General features: G+C 49.3%; 1 protein-coding gene across 1 annotated transcript; it reads left to right on the top strand.

Annotated features, from left to right (window-relative positions):
- Positions 1–1,629: 1,629 nt before the first annotated feature.
- Positions 1,630–20,836, top strand: DPEP1 (dipeptidase 1). The gene is made up of 10 exons (XM_089667419.1): positions 1,630–1,884; positions 6,462–6,588; positions 6,819–6,951; positions 9,749–9,899; positions 11,317–11,386; positions 12,680–12,856; positions 14,705–14,789; positions 15,671–15,746; positions 18,612–18,747; positions 20,447–20,836. Exons 1-10 carry the CDS (start codon positions 1,781–1,783, stop codon positions 20,615–20,617), a joined length of 1,230 nt encoding a protein of 409 aa, XP_089523545.1. The 5' UTR covers positions 1,630–1,780; the 3' UTR covers positions 20,618–20,836.
- The last annotated feature ends 6,769 nt before the right edge of the window (positions 20,837–27,605 follow it).

The raw sequence follows: 27,605 nt of genomic DNA, 5'->3' as shown, positions 1-27,605 counted from the left end.
AGGATAGCTGAAGGGACCTTTAGAAGGGTGTGATTACTAAGCTGGTCCTCAACTCTAATCAGGGCACCAGGTTGTATGTAAGATCGTATCTGCCAGTGTGTGGTCGACCAGCTGGATTGGAGTCTCCATCTGGTGGTGGCCAGAGGTAGTGCGGGCTGTGAAAAGGTATCACGGCTGATCTTATATACGGTTTGAGATATTCAAGTGTAAGTCCCCTTTATTCCCCCTCTTTACCACCCTGTCGCGGCCGCACGTGCGCGTCTCGGTTAGCTAGTCGCTGTGGGCGTGGCGTGTGGTGGACATGTGACAGGGTGATCTTTGACAGATCCTTGACACCTCCTTTGTTTTATCAGCGTTGTTGTCTACCTCGGGATACATGGGATATGATGGAGTACAAACACTTCTACTGGCCCCATGTATTCTGGAGGTGAGGCGGGGAAGTTCACCTTTTGGACAAAAATAATAAATGTGGGTAAAAAAATGTGTCCAAAGGAGCCTGGAAAGCATTGCACCAGCGATCAGTAGGTCTCTGATGCCATGCAGGTCTCCTGCAGATCTGTCCCAATGTCTGTATGAGATGTATGGGGTGTATGGGTTGTACGGGGTGTATGGGATGTATGGGGTGTATGGGATGTATGGGGTGTATAGGATGTACAGGGTGTATGGGGTGTATGGGATGTATGGGGTGTATAGGATGTATGGGGATGTACGGGGTGTATGGGATGTATGGGGTGTATAGGATGTATGGGGATGTACGGGGTGTATGGGATGTACGGGGTGTATGGGATGTACGGGGTGTATGGGATGTACGGGGTGTATGGGATGTATGGGGTGTATAGGATGTATGGGGATGTACAGGGTGTATGGGATGTATGGGGATGTATGGGGTGTATAGGATGTATGGGGATGTACGGGGTGTATGGGATGTACGGGGTGTATGGGATGTACGGGGTGTATAGGATGTATGGGGTGTATGGGGTGTACTGGATGTATGGGATGTACGGGGTGTGTGGGATGTACGGGGTGTGTGGGATGTACGGGATGTACGGGGTGTATGGGATGTGTGGGATGTACGGGGTGTATGGGATGTGTGGGATGTACGGGATGTACGGGGTATATGGGATGTACGGGAAGTTCTGCTTTAAGTTATCAGAATTCAATCCTCTTGTGTGATCAGTGGATCGGTGTGATCAGTGTGTATAATCAATGTGATTGGTGGATCGGTGTGTGTGATCAGTGAGATCTGTGTGATCAGTGTGTGTGATCGGTGTGATTGGTGTGATCTGTATGATCTGCGTGATCGGTGATATCGGTGTGATCGGTGATATCGGTGTGATCTGTGTGATCGGAACAATTGGTGTGATCAATGTGTGTGATCGGTGGGATCTGTGTGCTCTGTGTGATCGGTGATATCAGTGTGATCTGTGTGATCGGTAATATCAGTGTGATCTGTGTGATCGGAACAATTGGTGTGATCGGTGCCGCCGTCCTCTAATGGAGTTCCAAGTTTTCTCTTCGGTGTTTCTGTAGCCGAGTACCTGAGATGAGATGATCACAAATCTCCGACAATCTTATCTTTTTATTGGTTCGTGTTATTGATTAATTTTCCTGTCCGGGATATATAGCGTGCCGAGCTGCTCGGAGCGATCGTCTGCCTGGCGTTGGTGGACCCGGGGGCACTGGATACGGACCTGGACCTGACTCCTGGAATCTTGGAAGGAACCTCGGGAAGATTTGGACCCACAGTAGACCGGACACGCCTGGCACCACAAACATCCCCATGGCGCTCCTCAGGATTCTGGCCCTGTGTTGGTGGGTGTCGGGGGCACATTCACACCGAGCTCAGGCCTTGAACATAATGGACCAGGTTCCGGTCATAGATGGGTGAGTGCTGCCACCGGGAATACATCGGGAAAACAATAACCATAATATGATAAAACACAAAATCTAAAGACACTTTTTGCTTTATTTATTTAGTACTTTTTTAATGTTTTCTATAATTTTTTAACATTTTTCATTTTTTTAAATGTTGAGGATTTTTTGTTTAATTATAACTTTTTTTTTTATTTATGTTTACATTTTTTAAAAATAATTTTTATAAATTTTTTAAATGTATTTATTAATTTTTGTATAATTTTTACTTTTTATTTATTTTGTACTATTAGGGGCACGCTGGTGTACAGGCAGGGGGCAAGAACCGGAGAGACAGTGAGCCGCAAGGGGCGGGGTGCACTTGTGATGTCATCGGTTGCCGGGACGACCACCCTGCTGAGCAGCGGATCTGTCATTCTAGTCTGGCGGCCTGGTGGCCGTTCTTGGACGGAGGTTCACCATTTAGTGGCTGCTGCCCTAGACCATGGGTGGCCCTCCAGCAGTTGCGGAACTACAAGTACCATGAGGCATTGCAAGGCTGACTGCCAAAGGCAGAGGCATGATGGGACTTGTAGTTCACCAACAGCTAGAGGGCCACAGGTTGAGCACCCATGCTAGCACCCTAGATATAGAATGTACCTTGAAGGAACTTACCTACGAGCTCCGTGTACACAGCTGACATACACACAGAATTATTTCTAGGATTTGCAGTTCTGCTCGGCCAGACTTGTGATCCAAGAACCCCCGACAGATAGATCAACCAGGTCCTCAGCCAGACCTCTCTGCAGGCTGCCCTGCTTCAGCCGGTGTAGAACCCATCCCCCACTGTGGTAGGATCATGCTGGTGTGACACTACAGGCAGGAACCAACCCGGCAATGTGTGCCATCGCATACGAGTGTAGAACGTGCCGGGACAAGGACCGCAGGGCCCACGGCAAAGGTGCCAAGCTGAGACCCAATCCCCCCCCAGATCATTATGTGCAGGCTTCGGGGCAATTCCTGCAACTGTCACTTTTCCTGTCTTTTGCAAAAGAAGGAAGGGACCCATCCCTACAGCAAACCACTGGGCAGCCACCCCTTAGACCTGCCTCTTGTCCTGGCCCTGGATCTAGATACGCCTGAATGTAATGGGCACAGTGGTCTGGAGGCTCTTTCAGGGACTCAGATTGAACCCCCAGGTTCATTCTGTGCAGGTTTAGGGGCAATCCACTGCAACTGTCACTTCTCCTGTCCCTTGCAATAGAAGGAATGCGGTCCCCATCCCTACAGCCGTCCCTTCCACCCACCCCTTGTCCTGGCCCTGGATCTAGATACGCCTGGATGTGATGGGAACGGTGGTCTGGAGGCTCTTTCAGGGACTCAGATTGAACCCCCAGGTTCATTCTGTGCATGTTTAGGGGCAATCCCCTGCAACTGTCACTTCTCCTGTCCCTTGCAATAGAAGGAATGCGGATCCATCCCTACAGCCGCCCCTTCCACCCACCCCTTGTCCTGGCCCTGGATCTAGATACGCCTGGATGTGATGGGCACAGTGGTCTGGAGGCTCTTTCAGGGACTCAGATTGAACCCACAGGTTCATTCTGTGCAGGTTTAGGGGCAATCCCCTGCAACTGTCACTTCTCCTGTCCCTTGCAATAGAAGGAATGTGGCCCCCCATCCCTACAGCCATCCCTTCCGCCCACCCCTTGTCCTGGCCCTGGATGTGATGGGCACAGTGGTCTGGAGGCTCTTTCAGGGACTCAGATTGAACCCCCAGGTTCATTCTGTGCAGGTTTAGGGGCAATCCCCTGCAACTGTCACTTCTCCTGTCCCTTGCAATACAAGGAATACGGATCCATCCCTACAGCCGCCCCTTAGGCCCACCCATTGTCCTGGCCCTGGATGTGATGGGCACAGTGGTCTGGAGGCTCTTTCAGGGACTGGGATTGACGTAAATGGACCCAGAAGCCCTCAGGACAGGATGGACAGGATACGGCACATAATTGGCCAACCACCTCCATAGTGAATGTATCGCTTATTAATAAATTGTGAATTAGAAAGGAAAATTAGGAAATGAGAATATTTCCCCCAGCAGACTCGGCCCACACAAGCGCAGGGAGAACATGTATGACTTCACGTAGGTCGTGTCCTGGTTGGGATTTGAACAGTGAATCTGCGAGATGGAGCTGCTGACTCTGAGCCACGGTGCCTCCCGGTTCCCATGTGGCTTTCATGCCCGTCTGACGTTCAGTTTAAATGAGTGATGTGCCTCAGAGATATGAACGGTCCCCATGAGGCAGCGGGGTCCGAGTCATCGCTATACACAGCGGAGGGTGGAGGACCAGTCCAGCCACAATCCTATGGTGTCACATCTGTCTGCACTCATTCTTAGTGGTCATGTGTGGGACGACGTGGCGGGTGGCCAGCAGGACTACGTGTGCTCAGCCGATCGCCAGCACATTTCTCTGGTCTAAACCTCAACGGGAATGTCACTGAGTCATTTTCCACAATTTCCAGCGTATTGAACCTCCTTCCCCCGTCCTCTGCTGCACGAGGCGCACAGCTATGTCCTCCGGGGGGGGGGGGGCTGTTTTCAGCGATATGTGGCTCAGGAATTCATTCTTACATCGCTAATTCCAATTTTATTTTCCTGAAGTTCAACTTAAAAAAAGAAGAAAAAAAAAGATACCCGTTAATTTAGTCACCCCGGGTTAGAAATGTTCACATTTGTAGCGCTACCCCTGTAGGAGCCGCTGGATAGGAGGGGTCCTCTGTTCTTTGCCTCGACTTTCTTCAGAACTTCAGCCTCCCCCGACAAAAACATACAATATCACAGGAAATGAATGAAAGGAATACTTCGTGCCGAGCGGCAGTGCGATATCACAGAAAGCGGGCACTGAGCCGGGAAAACGTCATATATTGGCCCCCAATGGGGCTGGTGACTAGGTGAGCAGAAAATGGACTAACAATGGAGATAAAACAATCCAGTATACAAAGTGAGGATTGGGCAGAAGATGACATTTGGCATCCAGATCAGCATAGACAGCAGCGAGGCCACCGCAATCGCAGCAGTAGTAAAGTAGTGAGTGCTGGAACTATACTGCCAGAGCGCATTTATGGCGGCGATCCGAGTCCTACAACAACGGGGTATGCACTCTGCAAAAGAAAAGGAGGATGAGAGAGGAGGGGGCAGGGAACAAAGCGGGCTTGCAGAATAATTATTAGTTCTTCTGCCGGCTAATGTTGGGGCCCTTTAAGAGAGATGGTGAACTTAAAGGGGAAGTTCCACTTTAAGTCTTTGTCCCCCGCTCCCCATTAAGGATTGGCACCTTTTGAGAGTGGGGGGGGGGGGATTCAAATTCGGGTACCCGTTCCCACTTCGGCTGCGATTGCCTAAGGAGATCAGAAGTGGAAGTTGTCCTTCCCCCTGCCCCCCCGTAGCCTTCTGAGACACGTGACAGATCCCAGAAGAAGACGGGGCCATTCACAAAGCACAGCGCTTCTCGCACATGCGCAGTAGGCACCTGGCTGGGAAGCCACAAGCTGTCACAGCCGGGTTCCCACACTGAAGATGCCGGCACCGGGGAGAGAAGTCGGCCGGTGACACCAGCGGTGGTGAGGACATCGCTGGACCGAGGGACAGGTAAGGGATCGGTGGTGAGGACATCGCTGGACCGAGGGACAGGTAAGGGATCGGTGGTGAGGACATCGCTGGACCGAGGGACAGGTAAGTGATCGGTGGTGAGGACATCGCTGGACCGAGGGACAGGTAAGGGATCGGTGGTGAGGACATCGCTGGACCGAGGGACAGGTAAGTGACTGTGTTGTAAAAGTCAGCAGATACAGTTTTTGTAGCTGCTGACTTTTATTTTTTTTTCTTTCAGCTGGAACTCTGCTTTAATGACAGTCGACAGTCCTAGTTAACATACATGAAGTATAGGTACATTATGGGCACGGTATAGTCCCAGCACAGTATAGTCCCAGCACGGTATAGTCCCGTCGCGGTATAGTCCCAGCACGGTATAGTCCCGGCACGGTATACAGTAGTCCTGTCGCGGTATAGTCCGTCGCGGTATAGTCCCGGCACGGTATACAGTAGGCACGGTATACAGTAGTCCTGGCACGGTATAGTCCCGGCACGGTATACAGTAGTCGTTATTTTCAATGGATTTTCATTCGCAAACTGAAAATTCCGTTAACTGCGGCGTTCGTACATCGAGGTGCGCCTGTAAATGTATATTGATTGGTTTGTGTGAAAGTTATAGCGCCTACAAACTACGGGATACATACTGGAATTTTTATTTCAATTTATACTGGGAATGGCGGTGATCAGAGACTCGTAGCGGGACTGTGATAGTGCGGTGGGCAATTTGACATTAACTGACAATGGGGGTGGGAACTGACTAACTGCCACTGATATCACCAGTGACACCAATACAGTGATTATACTGAACTGTCACTATCATATTTTCTTTTCTTTTTTGTTATTTTATATATTTGTTTATATTGTTTTATATTATTTTTGTATGTGGGGGGGACGTTTTGCCCCCATATAGATCTGGCTCCGCCTCCTGAGTCTCACAGCCGTATGTCTTCCTTTCTCTCCACAGACACAACGACCTCCCCTGGCAGCTCCTGGAGAAATTCAACAACCAGCTGAGTAAAGTCAACCTGAACACCCTGAACAGCACCCACACCAACATCCCCAAACTGCGAGAGGGGCGGGTGGGCGGACAGGTGAGGGCGTGCCGGGGGTGATGGTGGAAGGGGCCGGGAGGGGGGATTTTTTCAGGCTATGACACGGGTTCAATGTCTTCATAAGGAAAGGAATGTTTGGGGGTTATAAAACAAAATCTATACAAATGTTTGGGGGGTTCTAAGACTTTTTCTAAGATTCGGCGGGGGCTGAACTTTTCCGAAGTCTCCGGTTCTGCGTTGATGTTCCGCGGTTTCTTTTTGTTTTGCAGTTTTGGGCAGCGTTTGTCCCCTGTGACACGCAGGGCAAGGACGCCGTGAGAAGGACGTTGGAGCAGATTGACGTCATCCATGGCATGTGTCTGAAATATCCGGAGGATTTCATGTGTGTCGGCAGCGCGGCAGGTGAGGGCGCCCAGGAAAGGAGTGACAGCGGCTCCTAACGGGTCATTGATAATAAAGTGAACCTGTTATAAGATTTCTGGTAGGACTGACAGGTATTTGTTGCACTTTTCAAACAGATATAAAAATTATCCCCCCCCCCCCCAGGGGATGTTAAAAACTGGCAGTTTCGCCGTGGTTTTATCACCCTCCAGTCACCCACCCAAGGCTGTACACATGCTGCAGCAGGAATACAGCGTTTTTTATAAGTGGGGCTGCAGCTTATGCCAGGCAGCAACGCATGTCAAACTGCTACAACGATTTGCATCTTCCGCGGAATGCCCGCAGACATACATACTGTAACATGGAGAACCCGGGATCACCGGCCACACCCATTACTGCTCTTTCAATAACTCCTCCACTCCCCCTCACCGACAGGTGCCGACTCCCTCCTGCTCCTTTTCAGGCCTCCCTTGCAGGCGGGGTTAACCCTTTTGGCACCAAAGTCCCTGTAATCCAGGTTTGGAGGCTCTTTCCCACCAAAAGTCTCTCTGAGCCTCTGTATTCCGGGTCCCAAATGAGAACTTGCCAAACTCTCCTCTCCAACCGAACTACTCATGAACCCTTTGCCTTGCATGGGTGAGAACCCCTAAGTATACAAAATGTTTATCACCCCCCCCCCCACATAATGGGGAAATCTACCTGCCCCCCTGGACCCAACCCTGATGTCCTGTACAAGACCTACATTGGTCCAAGCTGGAACTATGTAAAAATTCCCAGACCTGGAAATCCGCTTTGAAGCTGAAGTTTAGGAAATATTTGATGAAGCTGTACTATACCTTCCATGAATGAAAAGCACCCTATGAATGGAGGACGGGTGGATGAATGAAAGGTCCACCATAGATCCAGAGCTCGCTTGTCACTCGTGGAAGCTACAGTAAAGCTTCTATGAATGGAGGAGTTGGGCGAAAAGGGCGGGCATAATCGGCACCCTTGAAGAGTGCCTGTCACAGGTCCAGTGCCAGTATTAACCCCTGCAGGACCAGGAGAGGTATGGGAGGGGGACTACGAATCTCCACTATTACAGCACAATGGAGACTTTGGATATATGAAGTCCCTTGTGCTGATTCTTTCAAAACATTTTTTTCCTAAACTGGCTTTAAATCCATTTCAATCGTTTTCCGGTCAATCGATTTTATTAATGGAAGGTTGCCTTCATTCTGCAATAACGTAGAATTGTATTAGTGGACAAAAGTTTGTTGAAAGTGGATGAAATTGCTTGACAATTGCTGGATCATGGCCACTGATATGGGGAATTAATTGCAGGGCTGTGCTGCATTGGGTGTAATGGGTAGTTTGTTGTCTGGGCCACAAAAGGTTTTACTTCCTGATATAAAGGGTATTGCCTTATAGCAGGGGCCCCCAAACTTCCTAAGCAAAGGGCCAGTTTATGGATCTTCAGGCTTTAAGGGGACCGGACTGTGGCCAGTGAGAGGAAACCATGCCCCATCATTGGTTTTAATGGGAGGAATTGTACCCTAATCTTGGTGTCAGTCGGAGGAATAGTGTCCCATCAATGGTGTTAGTGGGAGGAACGGTGGTGCATTATTGGTATTAGTGGGAGGAACAGTGGTCCATCAATGGTGTTAGTGGGAGGAACGGTGGTCCATCAATGGTGTTAGTGGGAGGAACAGTGGTCCATCAGTGGTGTTAGTGGGAGGAACGGTGGTCCATCAATGGTGTTAGTGGGAGGAACGGTGGTCCATCAATGGTGTTAGTGGGAGGAACGGTGGTCCATCAGTGGTGTTAGTGGGAGGAACGGTGGTCCATCAGTGGTGTTAGTGGGAGGAACGGTGGTCCATCAGTGGTGTTAGTGGGAGGAACGGTGGTCCATCAGTGGTGTTAGTGGGAGGAACGGTGGTCCATCAGTGGTGTTAGTGGGAGGAACGGTGGTCCATCAGTGGTGTTAGTGGGAGGAACGGTGGTCCATCAGTGGTGTTAGTGGGAGGAACGGTGGTCCATCAGTGGTGTTAGTGGGAGGAACGGTGGTCCATCAGTGGTGTTAGTGGGAGGAACGGTGGTCCATCAGTGGTGTTAGTGGGAGGAACGGTGGTCCATCAATGGTGTTAGTGGGAGGAACGGTGGTCCATCAATGGTGTTAGTGGGAGGAACGGTGGTCCATCAATGGTGTTAGTGGGAGGAACGGTGGTCCATCAATGGTGTTAGTGGGAGGAACGGTGGTCCATCAATGGTGTTAGTGGGAGGAACGGTGGTCCATCAATGGTGTTAGTGGGAGGAACGGTGGTCCATTATTGGTGTTAGTGGGAGGAACGGTGGTCCATTATTGGTGTTAGTGGGAGGAACGGTGGTCCATTATTGGTGTTAGTGGGAGGAACGGTGGTCCATTATTGGTGTTAGTGGGAGGAACGGTGGTCCATCATTGGTGTCATTTGAAAAAACAGTGCCCCGAGGGCCAGATACAGGCATGCAAAGGGCCCCTGAGCTGCAGTTTGGAGACCACTGTTGTATGAGAGTCATCTGTTCATGCTCACGACCACAGCTCTCCTTTGTCATCAGTGCTGTCCAGTGGATGATTCAGTTGTCTAGCTTCAGATCTACATTGTGTCCATCTGAGGAGCAATCTAATGATACCCCATAATGATGGTGGAGGGTTGTCCATAGAACAGAAGGTTCGTTGTCTCAGAGTCAAACGATCTGCGATGGAAATACAAATCACTTTTTCTGCTGTTATTATGCAACTGCCTATTTATCTAAAAGTCTTCGGACTTCAATAGAACACTCACTGATGTTTCTTTTGTAGGGATCCTTGAGGCCTTCCAAGCTAAGAAGGTGGCCAGTCTGATTGGTGTGGAAGGAGGACATTCAATTGACAGCAGCTTGGGGGTTCTACGGACCTTTTACAACCTGGGGGTGCGTTATATGACCCTAACACACAGCTGTAACGCACCGTGGTAAGATCCCTGATGAAATATGGGGGTGATGGTCCCACCCAGGGGGGGACACCTCTTGGCTTTTGGTCTTGATAAAATGTTTGTTGCACATTTTTCCATCCATGCGTGGGTAACCTGTGCCGTATCACATCTTTCTGCCGCAACTATAACAACTATTCAACCAGCAATATGGGGGTAATGAAAGGATAAGCAGTGTTGTGTGACTGGCAGAGCCAGTGGTGTATTTAGGGATTGTGCTGCCCTAGGAAACACAAACATGGGACGCTTCCCCCCCCCCCCCCCCCCATGGAGAGAGCCTGACACCAACCAACCCCCCCTCCCCCCAAACCGAAGAGAGCCTTTCACTACCACCACCCTCCATACACCATACCCCCCCCCAGCTCCAGACATCCCCTGGAATGAGAGTCAGGTTCTTCATACACCATCAAGGAGCCCGCAGCCTCTCTTGGATCCCACCCGGTCCCCATGCCACGTGTGTCCTTTCTTCTGTCTCTTCTTCCAGGGGACAGTGCTGCCCCCTGAAAAATGCCACCCTAGGTAAATGCCTTGTTTGCCTTGTGGTAAATACACCCGTGGGCAGAGCAAGTTGGGAGCTCCCAGCTTCTCTATACTTGAAGGACAGCAGATCCTCCAAAAGTGATGGAGATAATGAAATGTTGGTCCAACAATTACAGATAATCTTACGAATAATCTTTGAACGATTTTGAAGTGCTAAGGGTGTGCCAATATGGGAAGGGCGCCCAATGACCAGCCCATTTTTTTTATTGCGTCTTGGTGTGTTGGCAGCCCATTGAAAATGAATGGCATGCTAGTGCATGATGCACATGAAACAACGCACAGGAACATGCTGCACTAACACAAAGCTAAGATGAGATGAAGCCAGGGCTGCTTTTAGAAACCACGGGGCCCCATACAGCCAACCTGAGAAGGCCCCCAAAGAAAAAAAAGTTTACTATACTTCAGTTATGAATGAACACAGTGATCAGTACCTATAACTAACTGTGTTGATTCATATGATACACGGGGGGGTGATGGGTGCGACGCGGGGGGGGGGGGGCAATCACTCGAAACAATCCCCTGTGTGGCTCTGTCTGCAGCAGCTGAAAGCCAGCAGGAGGGAGAGGATAAGTCAGCTTTCAGCTGCTGCAGAGAGAGCCATACAGGGGACCGGTTCCAGTAATTGCCCCCCCACCACCACCATGCCGATAACCCTCCTTACCCACATCCGATTCACCCAGCTGCCTGGGCCCCCCTGCTGGCCTGGGACCCATACAGGAGGACTGGTGGTACCCCCTTATCCACGGCCCTGGATGGAGCCCTAGCAGTTTTTGAATGAACACAAGACTGGCCTAAGGGGGAGTTTATGTCTGAATTGTTGATTATTAACGAACCCGTCTTCACTCTACTGTCTTCTCAGGGTGGATAACTGGCTTGTGGATGATGACAAAGATCCAGCAAAAAGTAACGGACTCTCTGACTTTGGAAAGGTGAGAATGAAGACATTACAAAATATATCAAAGGGTTCTCCTAGCAGATATGGGAATGTCCTTTGTCTTCCCTGTAGTAAGATATAAAGATGTCCCCATGGTTGAGATCCAGGAGCATTCAGCGCCAAGGATTTTTTCCATGCCCTGGTTATCACTTGTTTTGTCACCATGAATAGATATGTTGCTGGTTTCTGCTGGTAAGAGAAAAGTGGGATCGGTCGATGGAGAAGGACCGTCTGTGCTGCCTTGGGAACAATGAAATGGGTTTTAGAGTAGGCCAAAAATTCTGAACCAGAAGGTGGTGATTTTAGGAGAGAACCACCATGGGTTGTGTCTCCACATAAACTGAAACCTCCAAAATATCTATCAGGGTAATTAGGGTTGGCTTGAGCGATCCAGAAGAGACCCAATACCACCAGTAGAGGACTTAATAAGCCGTTTCTAAGATGGAGGTGTTGAAAGAACATTTAGCTATGCCTGGCCAAAAAAATTTGTTCTTTCATTAAAATTAATTGTTTTTTTTTTCTTTATCAGAGGTTTAGTAAGAATCTGGCAGTCCTGGTGTTTATGTTGGAACCCAAATGATCTTGTGGAATAATGCGTCCTAATATGTAATTCTGGCTCCTCCAGGGATCACGTCTGTAGAGATATGAAATGTTTGCTGACCTTCTGGACAATTCCAACTGTGTCATGATGTCATAGATGAAACATCTGGCCCACCAACCTTCATACATAGCAATTTCCCATCTTTCACTGAAAAGGAAGATGCTATGCTTTGGTTTATCCCAGTCCTCCTCTCAACGCATTTTTACATTTTAATGCCCAATTGAACTTTCAGTTTTACGGTTCTTGCACAAAGGTCTCCTGAACCCATTCAGCGTAATGCCTGGTGTATTTCCTCCGCCCGGTCAGCCCAGGCACAGCGTACAGCCCGTCATTAAAGGAGACCTACACTGTATCTGAGCAGCACAAACTAAAGACACTATTTCATTCATTTTTAAAATTCCAAGCAAACTCCCTCATCCATTCATGTCTCCATGCTTTATTTTGCTGAGAAGTCACCCCCCCCCTAGCATTTCTGGCCATGGCCATCTTAAGTAAGGGCAGATGAATTTACTTCCTGGAATCTGGAAGCCATCTACCCTTATCTCAGGCAGGAGGGTGTGCTTAGCTGAGAAAGCACCTCCTCCCCTCCTAAAGACTCCTGGGATGTATGACCTCATTTGCCTGGGCACAGAAACCATGGTTTGGTATCCATTTTATGCTCTTCATAGATTTCTTTCCTCCCTGCAGAGTGTAGTACTGGAGATGAACCGCCTGGGAATGATCATAGACTTGGCCCACGTCTCGGTGAAGACTATGAAAGATGCTCTGGAGGTCTCAAAGGCTCCTTTGATATTCAGCCACTCGTCCGCCTATGAGGTGTGCAAACACAGAAGGAACGTGCCGGACGATGTGCTCAGGATTGTGGTAAGTAGGAGCAGAGATGCTGATTGATCCAATATCTCATGAGAACTTCCTTGAGTGGTCCATATGTAACATCAAGTAAAAAGAACCCTTTTCTGTTCCACATGGTTGTGTACAAAGCCAGCTTCATAAAGACATGGTTTGATGAGTTTGGTGCAGAGGAACTTCAGTGGACTGCATAGGACCCTGACCTCAACCCTAGTGAACATCTGTGGGATGAATTGGGATGATGATTGTGAGCCGGGTCTTCTTGTCCAACATTGGTACAGTGAAAGGTCTGCTTCCCATAGGGCTGGTAGTTGCATTTCCAAAGACTTCAGGGCTTGTCTCAGTTTCAAGTGGTCGAAAGACCTAGCTTGCTCCTCAGAACAGGCACAGTCACTGGAGGGGAGCTCATTCCACTAGGAGAAACCCAACGGTCCTTAGGCTGGCTTCTTCTGGTTCCCTCAAAAGGGAAAACTCCAAGGGAACCTAGATCCCAGGTCAGAGCTCATGGGTGTGAGCCAACACCCACATACCTTTTCCTGAAATAAAAGGCAGATTCCTAGCAAAAGAAGGACTCTCTGCTTAGACAGAGTTCACTTCATCCTCTGTAACCCCATGTTGGTCCCCATATTTCCCATCTTAATCTGCCAGTCCATAAACAGAAGAATGTCCAATTGGGTTTGGTTAAAAAAATTAAAACTTATCTTCAAAAGAAAAGTCTTTCCAGAGTCAAACAGAAACATTTCTAGCTCTGTGGTGCAAGGTCCATCCAATATGGTGAGTGTTGTCTTCTTTAATGGGTAACTCTGGTGCTCAGCTGCTTCCAAGGGAGTACAAACCTGTAGCCCGAACCTGCTTTCTCGTAACGGGTCTGCTGCTCCTAGTAGTCTCTTTATCACAGAGAACATCCACTTCCATTGGGTGGACCCCAGTTAGGTTAGTTTTCCATACTTCTGCCCATTATTGGGGATCCCACCTCCCACTCGCTTTGCAGTTCACACTTCTCCTTTTCTTAGCTCCACCCACCCGTCTATTGGCATCCTATCCTCAGGGGCCTAGAATGACAAGCCAAAAGGACGGGACCTCCCCTCAAAGGATCCTATGCCCGAACCTCACAATGGATACACATTCCCATAGACACACTCCTAAACCTTACAGAAAGCTTTCCCAGAAAACTGGAGGATGTTATCGCAGGGCATGATGGGGCAACTCCATTCTGATGCCCATGGTTTTTGGATGTCAGACACACTCATAAAGGTATGATGGTCAAATTCAAGTAATTCTCTCAGCAGCTCCCCCTGCTCCTTCCTCCAAAATCCCTTATTCACTGTTTGCATTCTTGAGATTAGAAGGTTGCTAAGTCACTGCTGGGATGGGGAGCTGAGGAAGCCGAGTTGCTGAGAGAATACCTTGACCTCAGTGCTCCTGCTGTGAAATTTGAGCATGAATTTCTCCACAGTGCCTGCAGCTGCAGAGGTCACTGACGGCTTGTTGTTGTTTTTTGTTTTTGTTGTTTGTTTAAAATATATAAATACTTGAATGTTCAATGCCAGGCCTTACTTTAAGGATGCACCCTCCTACTTGTAACAAGGTAGGGAAGCATTTCTAAAGCCTGAACAAGTCATCAAACATCCCCATAATGTCCACTAAATGTGCCTTTAAAGGTTTTTGGGTTCTAAAAGCAGCCTTTGTGTGCTCATAAGTATGGTGTAAATAAATGATGAGCCTGTACACATTGTAAAAGTGGAGCTATCCTTTAAGATCACTTTGCATTTTTGAAATTAGTAATTTAATTCCCAAATCAGACTAAATGGCAAAAAGTTTCAATGATTTGATTTTTTTTTTTTTTTTGTTTTTTTAAATCAGAAACAGAAAAGGGGTTTGGTGATGGTGAATTTCTACAATAACTACGTCACATGTAGCCAGAAGGCCAATATATCAAATGTTGCTGGTAAGTAAGAGGTGTATTTGGGGCAAAAGAAAATCCCCCATGCAGGGCTCAGCACCCCAGCTCCTCGACTTTGGATGTGTTTTGTGCCTCCTTGGCAGTGTCATCCCACATGGAAGAAAAATAAATTTTAAATATATTTTTAAAATATTCTTCTCAAATATATTGACATATATTTGAAATACTACAATTTTGGCCTTATTCAATATATTTTTAAAAAAAATTATATATATATATACACACACATACTGTATGTTGAAATGCATTTTTTATATATTACAAAATATATGATAAATATCTTTTTTAAAATATATTCAGATTTTTTTTTAACATATAAAAAAGTAATTTTAACATATATTTTTACATACATTTGTACATGCATTCTAAAAATGTAGATTAAATGTATTTTTAAAGACATACAGTATATTTGAAAATGTATTTGTGAAAATATTTTTCATGTATTTTGTAATATATAAAAAAATGCATTTCAACATACAGTATATCGCCTACTCTGCCCACTTTTAAGCGATCTCTGAAAACTGATCTCTTCAGGGAAGCCTATCCCACCTTCAGCTAATAATGGAATCTTCTATTCCTCCTACCAGTCCATCCTCCACAATTATTACCTTTTTGTACCACCAGCCCCTCCCTCTTAGATTGTAAGCTCCCAGGATCAGGGCCCTCCTATCCCTCTTGTATTGAACTGTATTGTTGTTGTATTGTCTCCCTTTATATTGTAAAGTGCTGAGCAAACTGTTGGCACCATAAATCCTGTATAATAATAATAATAATAATGTAACGTGTTACAACATTGGAATATTGCATTTTCTGAAATGTCGTCGATATAACGTGGAGCGGTGATTTGTCTTTTCTGATGTTTGCAGATCATTTTGATCACATTAAGAACATTGCTGGTTACGAGTTGGTCGGATTTGGAGGGGATTACGATGGTGTGCCCAGGTAAGTGCTGACCTCAAACATCAGGGCTCGGACCTCAAACATCGAGGCTGGGACCTCAAACATCGGGGCTGGGACCTCAAACATCGGGGCTGGGACCTCAAACATCGGGGCTGGGACCTCAAACATCGGGGCTGGGACCTCAAACATCGGGGCTGGGACCTCAAACATCAGGGCTCAGACAGGAACGTTATGCTGTTTAATTGCCAAGAGAGATTCAGAGGGATGATATCAGAGTTCCCCAGATCACTCAGAAAGATGATTGCACTGTACACAGTGTGCTGGAACATTGCAGTCCTTGGAGGAAGCTTTTGGACAGCAATATCTAAAAAAAATTAGATACTTAACCATGACGGTGACAACCCGACCTGAAAATGTATATTTTGATTGCAGATTCTGTCTCCGAACGATGATAATTGTGTGAAATTGAACCTGTATGTTGATAGCAACTCTAAAAGCATACCTGCAGGCTGGCCCAAAAACCAAAACATTTTCTCCCCCAGCATGGGGTCTTGGGGTGGGGGATGATCTCTAATCCTCTACAACGGTAGGCAACCTTGGCACACCAGCTGTGCTGAAACTACAAATCCCATCATGCCTCTTGCAATGGCTCTTGGTATTGGTAGTTCCATGACAACTGAAGTGTTAAGGTTGCCTACCCTGTTCTGCATCATAAAAGGGGGGGCCCTCTACATGCTGGCGTACAATTCAAGACAAGCGGTGGCTTGTAGGTGTTGACATTGGTTGGAGGCCAGCAGTACCAGGACAGGGTCATCCAACACCCAGGGCAAGGATCCTGACCAGCACCCCCCCCCCCCATTGTTAATACATGCAGTAGAATGAGTGTACCACTCTGCATCTATTCTTCGCCCCCTTGCTTCTCTTCATCCAGGGCAGCTGCTCCTCCTGTCCACCCCTTGTCCTGGCTCTGGAGACCAGTAAGGAGGGTGACTGTGGGGGACCACAACTGGAACCAGTGGTGAGAAAAAAAACACGGGAACGCTTATTAGGGTAAGTAAGGCTCTGTGTTGATTCCCCTGTGCCTGGATGCAGCCACTATTCAATGACAATTTTCCTCTAACCTTCACTGATTTTCTAGTCAACATTTGCTGAGTCGAGTGGAGGTGCTGACAGGGCCACCTATGGCTCAAGTCTTAGCACATTCAGCAAGACTGGCTGAAAATCAAGCCAACTTGTCATCATCAGAAGATTTCTCCTCAGCAGCGATATAGCTGTAAAAATCTGAATGGGTTCCAACCCCTCACCAGTCTGCAGTCAGTGGTCCTACTTGTAAATTTCCTCCAATTGCTTTGATCCGTATGAAAAGGCAGTCTGTGGATGATCGGTGAAGGCCTCTCGGTATCCCTTTTGATGGGCGTGCTTCTAACATCTTACTCACCGTTGACATGTGTGTCATCATTTCATGGCTCCCGGTAGCAAAGGTATGGAATACACCAGGGGTCTCCAAACTGTGGCCCTGGAGCCAGATGCGGCCCTTTGCTTGCCTTTATTCGGCCCTTGGGGCACTATATTCCTCTTACTGAGACACTATTATGTCACCTGGCACCAACGCTAGAACACCATTTCTCCCAATGACACCAATAATGGGGCACTATTCCTTCCACTGACACCAACAATGGGGCACTATTCCTCCCACTGACACCGACGATGGGGCACTATTCCTCCCACTGACACCGACGATGGGGCACTATTCCTCCCACTGACACCGACGATGGGGCACTATTCCTCCCACTGACACCGACGATGGGGCACTATTCCTCCCACTGACACCGACGATGGGGCACTATTCCTTCCACTGACACCGACGATGGGGCACTATTCCTTCCACTGACACCGACGATGGGGCACTATTCCTTCCACTGACACCGACGATGGGGCACTATTCCTCCCATTGACACCGACGATGGGGCACTATTCCTCCCACTGACACCGACGATGGGGCACTATTCCTCCCACTGACACCGACGATGGGGCACTATTCCTCCCACTGACACCGACGATGGGGCACTATTCCTCCCACTGACACCGACGATGGGGCACTATTCCTCCCACTGACACCGACGATGGGGCACTATTCCTCCCACTGACACCGACGATGGGGCACTATTCCTCCCACTGACACCGACGATGGGGCACTATTCCTCCCACTGACACCGACGATGGGGCACTATTCCTCCCACTGACACCAACGATGGGGCACTATTCCTCCCACTGACACCAACGATGGGGCACTATTCCTCCCACTGACACCAACGATGGGGCACTATTCCTCCCACTGACACCAACGATGGGACACTATTCCTTCCACTGACACCAAGTCGGGCCCCCCTAAAGTCTGATGGACAATAAATTGGCCCTTTGTTTGAAGACCCCTGGAATACAGAGGAGCCAAATATCATTTCATCTTTATTTGTATCACAAAGGCACACTTCTTAATGCACTCGGCCTCCTGAAGAGGCGACAGCCCAGTTACTTATGTGGAACACGTAGGCAGAACTCACCCAGTTCTCATACCTGTTCCAGGCCAGTGCTAAAGCTAAAAGGATTCACATGACAGCCAGGCTACTAGTATTTCCAGAATGGAGTTGAAAATAAAGTTAGTAATGCAAATTTCACGCACGTTGAGCAGATCTGCATCCTCTTTACTCAGTTTTCAGTATCATCATTGGATGGAAAGTGGAGGAAGTTCTACTTCTTCCATTCTTGCTCTGCTCTGCGACCTACAAAAAAGTTAATGGGAAACAAAACTCTGATCACTAGCAGGAGATCGATGTACTTGTATGAAATACAATGCGCCAACATGGAGCGTTCAGTCCATGGGTAACCCAAGAATGTTCTCCTCCGCAGAGTGCCTGATGGCCTGGAAGACGTATCCAAATACCCGGATCTTGTAGCTGAACTGCTAAGAAGAGGATGGACTGAGGAGGAAATGAAGGCCACTCTGGCCAACAACTTTCTAAGAGTATTCCAAGAGGTGGAACAGGTCAGTGTCTAAAATGTCACATCACCACTCCAGCCACGTAACGGTGATTCCAGTCTGTGTGTACGGACACCGAGGAGAACATGCGTGGATTCCAGTCTGTGTGTACGGACACAGGAGAACATGCGTTGATTCCAGTCTGTGTGTACGGACACATAGGAGAACATGCGTTGGTTCCAGTCTGTGTGTACGGAGACATAGAACATGCGTTGGTTCCAGTCTGTGTGTACGGAGACATAGAACATGCGTTGGTTCCAGTCTGTGTGTACGGACACATAGGAGAACATGCGGTGATTCCAGTCTGTGTGTACGGACACATAGGAGAACATGCGTTGATTCCAGTCTGTGTGTACGGACACATAGGAGAACATGCATGGATTCCAGTCTGTGTGTACGGACACATAGGAGAACATGCGTTGGTTCCAGTCTGTGTGTACGGAGACATAGAACATGCGTCGATTCCAGTCTGTGTGTTAGGACACATAGGAGAACATGCGTCGATTCCAGTCTGTGTGTACGGACACAGGAGAACATGCGTTGATTCCAGTCTGTGTGTACGGACACATAGGAGAACATGCGTTGATTCCAGTCTGTGTGTACGGACACATAGGAGAACATGCGTTGATTCCAGTCTGTGTGTACGGACACATAGGAGAACATGCGTTGATTCCAGTCCGTGTGTGTACGGACACATAGAACACGCGTTGATTCCAGTCTGTGTGTACGGACACATAGGAGAACATGCGTCGATTCCGGTCTGTGTGTACGGACACATAGGAGAACATGCGTCGATTCCGGTCTGTGTGTACGGACACATAGGAGAACACGCGTTGATTCCAGTCAGTGTGTGTACGGACACATAGGAGAACACGCGTTGATTCCAGTCTGTGTGTACGGACACCGAGGAGAACACGCGTGGATTCCAGTCTGTGTGTACGGACACCGAGGAGAACACGCGTGGATTCCAGTCTGTGTGTACGGACACATAGGAGAACACGCGTGGATTCCAGTCTGTGTGTACGGACACATAGGAGAACACGCGTTGATTCCAGTCTGTGTGTACGGACACATAGGAGAACACGCGTTGATTCCGGTCTGTGTGTACGGACACATAGGAGAACACGCGTTGATTCCGGTCTGTGTGTACGGACACATAGGAGAACATGCTGGGGGGGGTTTACTGGCTGTAGGAAAAAAACATCAAAAGCCAAAAACAGCCGCTGTAATAACGTCCCGTGTGGGTGAGGGCTAATGCAGGTTACCTTACGTGTGTGCAGCGCCCCCTCCCCCATACTCACCTGAGCCCAATCTTGGTCCAGAGATGTGCACAGAAGTCCCAGGTCCCTCCCCCCCCTTCATTGGCCCCTGCTGTTTTCAAACACAGCATGGGAGGGAGCAGGGGAGAGCCAAGTCCCACTCTGCTGTGTTTTATGGATGCAGAGAGTGGGGTTCAGGGGTGAGCACACACCAGTGCCCCCCCATGCCAAACGGCAGCAGGGAGGGGCCAGAAGCAGCGGCAGGGGCTGAAGAGGAGGATTGGGGCTGCTCTGCGCAAAACCATTACAGAGCAGGAAAGTATAGACGTGTTTGTTGTTTTAATATAACGAAAACAGCTTTAGTATCACTAAGTAATTATTTACCCATTCATGCAGAAATGTCTGAATCCAATCACTAGGGTTTTTCTTGTTTTTTTTTTTTTTAGACAAGTAATAGAATGAGTACAGACATCCCTAAAGATGAGCCCATTGCCTACGAGGAGATTAAGAGTAGCTGTCACACTGCCTGGGGCTATGATGTCCCTGACTCTGCTGACCGACAGCTCTTGGGACAAGGAATCCTTCTTCTCTGCCTGCTGTTCGCACTATTTCTGTGATGAGTGTTCTTCCCTCATCTCAGTGCGCAAAAAGAGTGACATGGCGAGGACAACCGGCTCAAAGCAATGCAAAAAAGGAACCGAATAAGGAAGCTGAGATCGTTGTACCACCATTGGACCATCGTCCCACCATTGGACCATCGTCCCACCATTGGACCATCGTCCCACCATTGGACCATCGTCCCACCATTGGATCATCGGATCATTGTACCACCATTGGACCATTGGATCATTGTCCCACCATTGGACCATCGTCCCACCATTGGACCATCGTCCCACCATTGGACCATCGTCCCACCATTGGATCATCGGATCATTGTACCACCATTGGACCATCGGATCATCGTCCCACCATTGGACCATCGTCCCACCATTGGACCATCGTCCCACCATTGGACCATCGTCCCACCATTGGACCATCGTCCCACCATTGGACCATCGTCCCACCATTGGACCATCGTCCCACCATTGGATCATTGTACCACTTCCAATTTTTTTTTTTTTTCTTTTCCCCTAACTCCAGATTTTTTTGTTTAAAGGTTGGGCTCAAATATAGTTGTTAAAGTCCTTCTGGATCAAGAAGTGGGTTAGACTGCAGGGTTGTTCTAGAAACACAAGAGGAAGCTGGAGGTGGTGTTGGGTAACCCACCAGGACTTCACTTGTCATTTTTTTCAATTTTGAACACAAACATCTGATTGGAGGAAAGGGTCTGTGCAGACCAGGGGGCAGATATTTCAGATTACACCTGCTGGAAATGTTTGGGTATTGCAGCGCATGCAAACTGGTGGACTTTGTACATTATAGGATTCCAAGCTCTCCCCAGACCCCGCCTTCCCTACATCCGCTCTCCCCCGAGCCCCGCCTTCGCTACATCCGCTCTCCCCGGACCCCGCGTTCACTCTATCCGCTCTCCCCGGACCCCGCGTTCACTCTATCCGCTCTCCCCGGACCCCGCGTTCACTCTATCCGCTCTCCCCGGACCCCGCGTTCACTCTATCCGCTCTCCCCGGACCCCGCGTTCCCTCTATCCGCTCTCCCCGGACCCCGCGTTCCCTCTATCCGCTCTCCCCGGACCCCGCGTTCACTACATCCGCTCTCCCCGGACCCCGCGTTCACTACATCCGCTCTCCCCGGACCCCGCGTTCACCATACCCGCTCTCCCCGGACCCCGCGTTCACCATACCCGCTCTCCCCGGACCCCGCATTCACCATACCCGCTCTCCCCGGACCCCGCATTCACCATACCCGCTCTCCCCGGACCCCGCGTTCACTACACCCGCTCTCCCCGGACCCCACATTCACCATACCCGCTCTCCCCGGACCCCGCGTTCACTACATCTGCTCTCCCCGGACCCCGCGTTCACTACATCTGCTCTCCCCGGACCCCACATTCACTACATCCGCTCTCCCCGGACCCCGCATTCACTATATCCGATCTCCCTGGGGCAGAATTTGCACTGAAAACACTGTGAATTCTGCCCCGCATCAGTGTGAACCAGGGCTTAATGAAACACATCAGAGGAGGTCCCTGGAGGAGCTTTGTGTTACTTGTCCAGACCAATAAAGCTCACTTTGGATTTCGCTGTTTTTCACCAGCTCCTTTTCTACTGGATTTGCTGACAGTTTGAGACAAGGCCAAGCGTTGGCACCTGGTCAGCCTAGGGAGGGGGGGGGGCCCGGGGCCCCAATGTGAAGGGCTTGGGAGCTGTGTATAGACTTTTACCTGCCTCTTCCCATGTTGTTTTGCTGAATGTAAGCTTCAACGATCTGGGCCCACCGATCCCTCCTGTGTTCAATCGTATTGTAACTGGACTGTCTGCCTTCATGTTGTACAGAGCTGCGCCATATAAATCCTGGATGTAAAATCAAACCGTTCAAATCCCCAATCAACTAAAGTCACAAAGCTGCAAGTACATAAGAGGATATCCTGTCTTAAAAGGCTAATTCAAATGGGCGTCTTTTGATGACGAAACATGTTGAGTGGAGCCTCCATCTGACGTCATCGCGCTGTCGGCCATCTTCGATACGGTTCACATGAATGCTTTTAATTGTTCTACAGCTTGTATGTAGGGTCCTATTTGCACAAATAAAGAATCTTTTGATACGTATTGCACTATGAGAGGCATGTTTTTTCTTGCATGACCTTGTCTGGCACTACACTGAGTCTTCATTCGAGTTGGAATCTGGAAAGTGGATATAGTGAATGCGGGGTCCGGGGAGAGCGGATATAGTGAATGTGGGGTCCGGGGAGAGGGGATACAGTGAGTGCGGGGTCCGGGGGAGAGGGGATACAGTGAGTGCGGGGTCCGGGGAGAGGGGATACAGTGAGTGCGGGGTCCGGGGAGAGGGGATACAGTGAGTGCGGGGTCCGGGGAGAGGGGATACAGTGAGTGCGGGGTCCGGGGAGAGCGGATATAGTGAGTGCGGGGTCCGGGGAGAGGGGATACAGTGAGTGCGGGGTCCGGGGAGAGCGGATATAGTGAATGCGGGGTCCGGGGAGAGCGGATATAGTGAGTGCGGGGAGAGCGGATATAGTGAATGCGGGGTCCGGGGAGAACGGATATAGGGAATGCGGGGTCCGGGGAGAGCGGATACAGTGGAATGCGGGGTCCGGGGAGAGGGGATACAGTGAATGCGGGGTCCGGGGAGAGGGGATACAGTGAGTGCGGGGTCCGGGGAGAGGGGATACAGTGAGTGCGGGGTCCGGGGAGAGGGGATACAGGGAATGCGGGGTCCGGGGAGAGAGGGGATACAGGGAATGCGGGGTCCGGGGAGAGAGGGGATACAGGGAATGCGGGGTCCGGGGAGAGCGGGTATGGTGAATGCGGGGTCCGGGGAGAGCGGGTATGGTGAATGCGGGGTCCGGGGGAGAGCGGGTATGGTGAATGTGGGGTCCGGGGGAAGCGGGTACGGTGAATGCGGGGAGAGCGGATGCAGGGAACGCGGGGTCCGGGGAGAGCGGATGCAGCGAACGCGGGGTCCGGGGAGAGCGGATGCAGCGAACGCGGGGTCCGGGGAGAGCGGATGCAGCGAACGCGGGGTCCGGGGAGAGCGGATGCAGCGAACGCGGGGTCCGGGGAGAGCGGATGTATTAAAATACATTTAATCTACATTTTTGGAATGCATTTACAAATGTTAAAATTACTTTTTTATATGTTAAAAAAAATCTGAAGAATATATTTTAAAAAATCTATTATTTAAAAATATTTTTCAGATATTTTGTAATATATAAAAAATGCATTTCAACATGCAGTGTCTGTATATATATATTATATATTGAATGCGGCCAAAATTGTAAAATTTCAATATATTTGGGAAGAATGGTTTTAATATTTTTCTTCCATGGGGGATGTTATGAAAGGTGAACTTATTCTTTAAACACAACGCACGCCGGGTGACACGCGTTCAATAACGCACCCCAACATAACAATGACACGTGAATGGCCCCCTACTACATAATAGCTGGGTATGAAGGGGCCCTAAACATGTATCACACCCTGAAGCCAGTAGACATTAGATTGTAAGCTCCCAGGATCAGGGCCCTCCATTTCCTTTTGTACCGGTCCTGTCTGCCGTCATGTTGTACAGCGCTGCGCACACTGTTGGCGCCACATAAATCCTGTACAATAGTAAACCACATTGTGAAGATCCTCATATACTCTGCGACACAAACGCTGCACTTAGGAATTATCAGAATTTATTTGAAACGTAAATACAAACATCTCTTTACAGATAAATTACACCCAAAAAAAAAGACGAAGCAGAAAAAAAAAGGCAAATTTGAATAAAAAAATACAATTGATTTATATTGGATGCTCTGAGAACTACAGCACAAGAGAAATCAGCAACAGCATGGAGTAAATGGTGGCACGTGTCACACAGGAAGGCAGGGGGGGCGGGGGGGTCACCAGGAAACCCGGGCGTCTCAATCCACCGGCTGGGACTCTGGTGGCTCCACCCATAATGCAGTTTTTATTACTTCTTTGGCGCCCCGTTAAAAAAAAAAAAAAAAAAACAACAAACCTGTCTGGTGTTGGGCTTTAAATAAAGTTTAGCTCATTGAAGAAACGAAAGGACCCTAAAGTTGTGGCCTGTCTGCGGATCGTCAAGAAGAACTCCGGCCCAAACATTACTCTTTTGTTTTTGAGCCCCGGTGCACACTGGTGCGGTGCGGAATTCGCAGCGTTTTCTGCACAGCATCACAATCGCATGCGAACCGCTGCAGGTGTGAATGTTAACACCACGAAATCAGTCAGCCAAACGCGGTGCGATGTGCAGAATCGCAGAGGTGTGGATACCCGTGTGATCCGATTCTAGTGCAGACCCCAAAAAAAGGGTCCTGCGCATTTTTGGTGCGATTAGAGCCATACAAAAACGTACGACTCCGATCGCACCGCCCACAAATCACGTGATCTGCACAGGAATGCGGTGCGGTTCCTGTGTGACTCACATGCGATATACCGCACCACACGTATGTGAACACGGGCTCATAGAGTGCAAAGGAGTCAGAAACGATTGGTACTTCCTGCGCTAGCGACTGGGGTCACCAGGACAGAAAATCAAAATGTATTGCAGAAAGTGGGAGGGCCTAGGACTTCAGTGTCCCCATTGGGGAGTTTTCCTTCACTTCCTGTTTCCCCCCAATAGAGGAAGTCACCACAGCCTGTTGTACCCTCCCCCATACTATGTAAAACAAATAATTGCTTGGCCAGAGTTCTGCTTTAAATCCCGACGTTAGAAAGCCCCGACTTAGCCAGCCCCCCCGATAACATTTGGCCAACTTGTCTTGAGTTCAGTGGTCACATTTCCAGAAGTCGCCCCATTTCCTGAAGTCGTCGCCCCATTTCCTGAAGTCGTCGCATTTCCCAAAGTCGCCCCATTTCCCGAAGTCGCCGCATTTCCCGAAGGCCTCATTGGTGCTCTATTACAGCGATTCTGCCGCTGCCGGCCAACATGCTAGAGGCACATCAAAGCGACACGCAACCCGTCAGCCGCAGGAGGTGAAAGCAGAAAGACGACAAAACTTACAATCACAATATTGCGACAATAATCTGCAGGCCGTATTCACACCGTGCGCTGCCAGAAGGCGCGTGCGTTTACACCATGCGTTGTCGTACATTACGGCGGCCCATACACACGACGAGCCGGCAGCGCGTCACAACGCACGGAAAAACTGATATCACTACGGGTCAATGAGCTGCATCATACTGCGCTGCCTACGTGCATTGGGGGCGCCAATCCAAATGAAAGTGCTTCTAAATCTGTTTTTTTTTTGATCCAGCGATGGGCATGAGAGCCTCGGCTCCCCCGGGTCTCTCTTCCCTCATTGACACAGCCAATGGCTGCTCTCAATCACAGCCAGTGAGGAGGGGGAGGGACTGGGCCACATTGTGTGTGCCCCATAGATACACAGAGGCGGCTCGGGAGTGAGCATGCACAAGTGCCCCAGAGCAAGCAGCTTGCTCCGAAGGCGCTCAGCAGGGGGGAGGGGCCAGAAGCACCAGCGGGGGGCCCAAGAAGAGGAGGATCGGGCTGCTCCGTACAAAACCATTACAAAAAAAGGAACCTTTATAAGCACTTTAGCCCGGGTTCACACTGATGCGGTGCAGCGTTTTCTGTGCGACTTCCGCAGAATCGCACCTCGTTCATGCGAACCGCTGTGGGTGTAAATGTTAACAACACCCCGAAATCTGTGCGCAGAACGCGGTGCCATGTGCAGAATCGGGTCACAGAGGTGTGAATACCCGTGCGATCCGATTCTGGTGCGGACCCAAAAAAGGGACCTGCACCTTGTTGGTGTGATTAGAGCCATACACAATGTACGACTCCGATCGCACCGCACACAAATCACATGTGATCTGCAGGGAATGCGGTGCGGTTCCTGTGTGACTCACATGCGATATACCGCACCGCATGTATGTGAACCCGGACTCATAGAGTGCAAAGGAGTCGGAAACGATCGGTACTTCCTGCACCAGCGACTGGGGTCACCAGGACAGAAAATCACTCCGATGTGCAAACGTATTGCAAAAACTGGGAGGGCCTAGGATCTCTACGTCCCCATTGGGGAGTTTTCCTTCACTTCCTGCCTCCCTCCCCCCCCCCAATATATGTGAACCCAGGCTTAAGGTTTAAAAAAAAAAAAAAAAAAACGCCCCACTGTCTCCCCCCCCCCCCCCCCCCCAATCCCTAAACACTTCCCTGGCTCCTGTCGCTGCTCCAGCACGGTCTTGTCTGCAGCATCGCTCCTCCACTTCCTGGTCCCACAGGAGACGCTGATCGCAGTGGCAGCCTGCTGTCAGACAAATCCTGTGAGGAGGGCGCAGAGGGTGTGTCCGAGCTGTGCTGTGTGTGTCTATGGACGCACACAGCCCGGCTTGGGAGCGAGCCTGCATGGGTGCCCCCATAGTACAGGGCTTGCTAGGGAGGCACACGCAGGAAGGGCAGGGGACCGCCCTAGAAGAGGTAAGGGACTGCTCTGTGTAATATCGTTGCACAGAGCAGGTAAGTATAATATTTGTTTTTTAATTTAAAAAAAATAGTTTTTAGAAATACTTTACAGATTCAGCTACTTTGTAAAACCTGCAGGCAGCCATGAGTTAGATCTGCGAGGCGCCTCCTTAGACTTCTCTCTATTGTCCACATCTGACAGGTTTATTGTGCTCAGGGAAGGTAACTTATGGAACTCTCAGGAGCAGAGTCGCTGGAACCGCTACGCCCCCTCCTCTTCCCATTCACAGAAGCCCTTGTATTACGCAAACTCATTCTCAAAACACAAAGGCTTCTGTAAATGGGCAGCAGAGGGGGAGGGGGGGTGCATAGCTGCTGTTTCTCTCCTCTCACACAGCAGGAGCGTATCCTTCTGAGTGCAATAAACCTGTCACATTTCAGTCCAGGAGGTTACATGCACCCAAACTGGACTCCACTCAGCATGAAAAGTTGCCGAATACCTGCAATTCAGCTTTAAAATCCCAAATGGAACCACGC

This window comes from Staurois parvus, unplaced genomic scaffold, assembly GCF_062004578.1.
Source record: "Staurois parvus isolate SC_StPar_1 unplaced genomic scaffold, SC_StPar_1.0 ptg003248l, whole genome shotgun sequence".
Taxonomy (NCBI): domain Eukaryota; kingdom Metazoa; phylum Chordata; class Amphibia; order Anura; family Ranidae; genus Staurois; species Staurois parvus.
The sequence above is the reverse complement of the archived record's forward strand: the minus strand, read 5'-3'. Positions and strand labels throughout refer to the sequence as shown.

Excerpts from the sequence above, each read along its gene's own strand:
- DPEP1 (XM_089667419.1), top strand. The coding sequence starts at position 1,781 with ATGGCGCTCCTCAGGATTCTGGCCCTGTGTTGGTGGGTGTCGGGGGCA. Across the intron at positions 6,952-9,748 it reads GTGTGTCGGCAGCGCGGCAG|GGATCCTTGAGGCCTTCCAA; the intron begins GTGAGGGCGCCC and ends TTTCTTTTGTAG. Across the intron at positions 18,748-20,446 it reads TATTCCAAGAGGTGGAACAG|ACAAGTAATAGAATGAGTAC; the intron begins GTCAGTGTCTAA and ends TTTTTTTTTTAG.